This window comes from Trematomus bernacchii, unplaced genomic scaffold (assembly GCF_902827165.1).
Source record: "Trematomus bernacchii unplaced genomic scaffold, fTreBer1.1, whole genome shotgun sequence".
NCBI classification, from domain to species: domain Eukaryota; kingdom Metazoa; phylum Chordata; class Actinopteri; order Perciformes; family Nototheniidae; genus Trematomus; species Trematomus bernacchii.
The window spans coordinates 579,741-583,690 of record NW_022987950.1 but is presented as its reverse complement, the minus strand read 5'-3'; the positions used below and the strand labels follow the sequence as shown (position 1 = coordinate 583,690).

Genomic DNA, 3,950 nt, shown 5'->3' with positions numbered 1-3,950 from the left:
CCACTTTTGAGTTGGAAAAATATATGCGGACTAATAATAGCAACATGCTATGAATCATTATATGCATCCAAAGCAATATTATCAAGTGATACTTATACCAAATATGCATTCACTTGTCATGAAACAGTCAATACTCAATACTTTATTATGATTAACTAGATGAGTATAAAAATGGAAAAATTGGGAAAAACTGTAGTGCCAGTCAACTGCTGTTATAACCAATATACTCACCAAGACTACCAAACTCTTGATGTTCTAGCTGAAGGCCTTCCTCATGCACCGGATCGTCTCTTCTGGCTTGTGAAGCTGCAGAGACAGTCATTTTTGCTTAACCCTTCAATCAATCTAAAATTACACCAACTAATTGTAATATGAAAATGCTCTGTAAGGACTGCAGGTAATGAAACTAAGAACATATTACCACAGCATCACAATGACAATTTACATTTGCCATACTTTTATCCAAATCGAGGTACACATTTTCAAAAATACAACACAAGCAAGGATTATCAGTCACAGGCTCTTAAAATATCTTGATTTAATTTGAAAATGTTTTAAACATTGCAACAGATTTGTCAAGAGGTATCTTTAAATTACATAATTTCATACTGTGTACACCAAAATAACTTTGTTATGAATTATCTTTATTCTTAGACTTAGAAATCATGATATAGTAAAGATCAAACCTGATGCGGAACGTTGTGTTTCCCGTTGTCTCTCACGTCTGCGTGTGACCACTGGATTAGAAAGAGGTCTCTTCCTGCTTTTTCTTTTCTTTTTCGGAGGGATGGCAGGGGTTTCCGTGGCCATGGCAGCCTATATTTTTTCAGAGGTTGAGATCAACAACAAAGTTGTAATACAACATAAGACAGCAGCACTTATATTTTAGCAATTATTTAACGGTTGCATAAAAAGGTCTAACTGACCCTTTACATTACATCAATAAAATGCAATAGCAATGATTATATTACAGACTTGGGTATTTGCTTATCATGAAAAGCCTCACCCTGGCCTCATGGAGATGAGCCTCGCTAATCAATGCTGCCATGTGCATCGTGGCCTCATTGGGATCCTCAAAGACCCTCACTTCAGGGTTGAGGGACATGGCATACAAATAATACAAACAATACAGACACAATATACAAACAATACAAACAATACACAAAATGAAGAGAGTGAGAGAAAGACAGGAGAGTGAGAGTGATTAAAAGAGAAAGTGAGTGAGTGATAGAAAGAAAGACAGTGAGAGTGGCTCTTAAAAGTGCCGTTGGTTTTATATGTGTGTGTGTGTGTGTGTGTGTGTGTGGATATGTGTGTGTTGGTGATAGTAAGCGTTGTAATGAAGCTGTAAAACAGGAAAAATAAAAACATGATTAGGATTATTTAGAATAACAGTAACATCTGTGCAATACTGTATGCAATAATAATTCATCTGTGCAATACTCTATGTAATAATAATTCATCTGTGCATTACTCTATATCAGGGGTGGGCAATTATTTTTTCCATGGGGCCACATGAGAAACTGAAAATATTGTGGAGGGCCGGGCCAAAAGGCTGAACTCAATTCTGCATAATATTAATTGTATTTCTTTATAAAAAGCAGTAAATAGCATTGTTTTGACAAGCTGGTAAGAGTATATGTTATAGTTAAGCAATGAAAAAGTGAGGTTGCCTTACAAAAAAATGTCATTTATTAAATCAAATGTCCCAAAACAATGGTAAACAAAATGAACGTTTTTCACCATTTGTGACTCATATTAGTGAATATTTTCAGTCACATTCACTCAAACACATTTTGAGTTTCATTTACTGTTGGAAAGAGGTTCTTAGCATTCTGAAGACATCACAATATTGTCTTTGTACTCCAAATATTAAGCAAGATACATCATATTGAACTGTCACTAAACATCACTGAACTGTGATTTTGAGAAAAAGGCTTCCAAAGAAAGTGTCCCAGTTCACTGCTAGTTGGTGCCTTTACATGCCAACATTTGTAGTCTAACCACCTCATTTGGTGTTTTTAAGTTCTCTTTTCTTGTTCAGTGAGAGAAATCTAGTCTCTGCTGGGCTTTAACGAGTGCATCAAAGTCAGGTTGAATGTCTGAGGTGGAGATGCGAAGCACAGCTGACAGATGATCATCAGTGAGAGAGGATCTATACCTGGATTTCGTAAACTTCATAATTGAAAATGTTTGTTCACATATGTAGGTCGAGCCAAAGAGAACCAACATCTTCTGAGCATGTCTCCTCATGTTTGGAAAGTTCTCCTCCTTGAGAGAAGAGTAGAAATCCAGCAGAGATCCTGACTTAAAGTGCTCTGCCAGTACTGCATCAGACTGCAGGTCGATGAGTTCCAGCTGAACATCACTGGGTGCATTATCCACACTGCAGGTAAAGGGAGAGGAAATCAGGTGCATTTCATCCTCGATTTTTCTGAGATCTTCAAATCGCCTTGAAAACTCACCATGCAATGCTCCCAACATGGATGAGTACCTGCGGAGGTGATCAGCTGATGGTGTGACTTCTTTCAGGGTTTGCATGCGAGTAAGATTGTTGCTCTCCAGTTGGCTTGAAAGAAACTGCATCTTTGTCATGAAAGCCTTCACCAGGCTGTGCATTTCATGAACAAAAAGGCCCTTGCCTTGCAGTTTGGTATTCAGTTCATTCATCAGTGCAGTCACATCAACAGCAAATGCAAAATCTGCCATCCAGTCCTCATCTGAGAGCTCTGGGAAGTCTTTGCCTTTCTTCTCACAAAACTCTCGAATCTCTGCTTTCAGGTCCCACACTCTTTTTAGCACTTTGCCCAGGCTGAGCCATCTGATAGCTGTGTGGTAGCCGATGTCACGATGCTCAGTCTCATGCTCCTCCAAAAGTGCGATAAACTGTCTGTGGTTCAAAGCTCTTGCCCTGATGAAGTTTACTATTTTAGTAACAACATCAATAACATGGTTACTTTTTAGCACTGACTTGCACAACACATGTTGGTGTATAATACAATGCAAAAATACCAGTTTCTGATCCGCGTCGATTTCAGTCACTTTATCTTGCATACGTTTCAAAAGTCCGACATTTTTTCCGGTAAGATTTGGACAACCGTCCGTTGTGACACCTGCCAGTCTGTCCCATTTCAGTCCCAGCGTGTCCATGCACTCGTTTACCTCCGTGAACAGATCGCTCCCTGTAGTCGTCCCTTTCATCGACCGCATTGCTGCCAGCTCCTCCGTAATCTTGAAGTCCGGTGTTATCCCGCGGACGAATACGAGTAACTGGGCTGTGTCGCGGACATCACAGCTCTCGTCCAAAGCCAAGGAGAAAAAGTCGTAACTTGCCACTTCACATTGCAGCTGAAGCTCCAGATTCCCCGCAATGTCCTCGATCCTTCTAGTCACGGTTCGCCTGGACAGCGGGACTTGCTCAAATGCGGCTTTTTTTTCAGGGCATATTAGTGCTGCAGAGTCCACCAAGCACTCTTTGACAAACTCCCCCTCCGAGAACGGCTTACTGTTTTTAGCAATTTTGTGGGATATCACAAAGCTGGTCATGGTTGCTGCATCACTGGATGTGTGAAGCTTGGTAAAAAAGCCTTGCTGCTTTTGCAGCTTAGCTAGCAAAGCTTCCGATGTCCGCGCCCTTTCAGCGTCAGTCAAGTTTTTATATTTCTCCGCGTGTTTCGTCTCGTAATGTCGACTCACATTGTACTCCTTAAACACGGCGATCTGCTCCCCGCAAACTAAACACACGGTTTTACCTCCGACTTCAGTAAATAAATACTTAGCAGTCCAATTTTTGTTGAAAACCCTGCATTCAGCATCTACCTTTCTTTTTTTAGCGGACATTTTTTTGAGGGCTAAAGTCGTCTTGTGACAAGGATCCAATAATGTGCACGTCTTGATATACGTATTGCGTCATTATGCACGTGAATAAAAAACAACTTCAAAATAAAAGC

At 40.2% G+C, this 3,950-nt stretch overlaps 1 protein-coding gene across 1 annotated transcript; it reads right to left on the bottom strand.

Moving 5' to 3' along the window:
* Positions 1–255: 255 nt before the first annotated feature.
* Positions 256–3,188, bottom strand: LOC117470828 (general transcription factor II-I repeat domain-containing protein 2B-like). Its single transcript, XM_034115713.1, has 3 exons — positions 2,142–3,188; positions 1,007–1,086; positions 256–306 (listed from the first exon to the last, which is right to left on the bottom strand). Exons 1-3 carry the CDS (start codon positions 3,148–3,150, stop codon positions 256–258), a joined length of 1,140 nt encoding a protein of 379 aa, XP_033971604.1. The 5' UTR covers positions 3,151–3,188.
* Positions 3,189–3,950: the final 762 nt, after the last annotated feature.

What these genes read in the sequence shown, in the direction of transcription:
- LOC117470828 (XM_034115713.1), bottom strand. Translation starts at nt 3,150, where the DNA reads ATGGACACGCTGGGACTGAAATGGGACAGACTGGCAGGTGTCACAACG. An exon ending in GTATAGATCCTCTCTCACTG is followed by an intron (nt 1,087 to 2,141) that starts ATGATCATCTGT and finishes TCAACCCTGAAG; the next exon opens with TGAGGGTCTTTGAGGATCCC. An exon ending in CTCATCTCCATGAGGCCAGG is followed by an intron (nt 307 to 1,006) that starts GTGAGGCTTTTC and finishes CTGTCTCTGCAG; the next exon opens with CTTCACAAGCCAGAAGAGAC.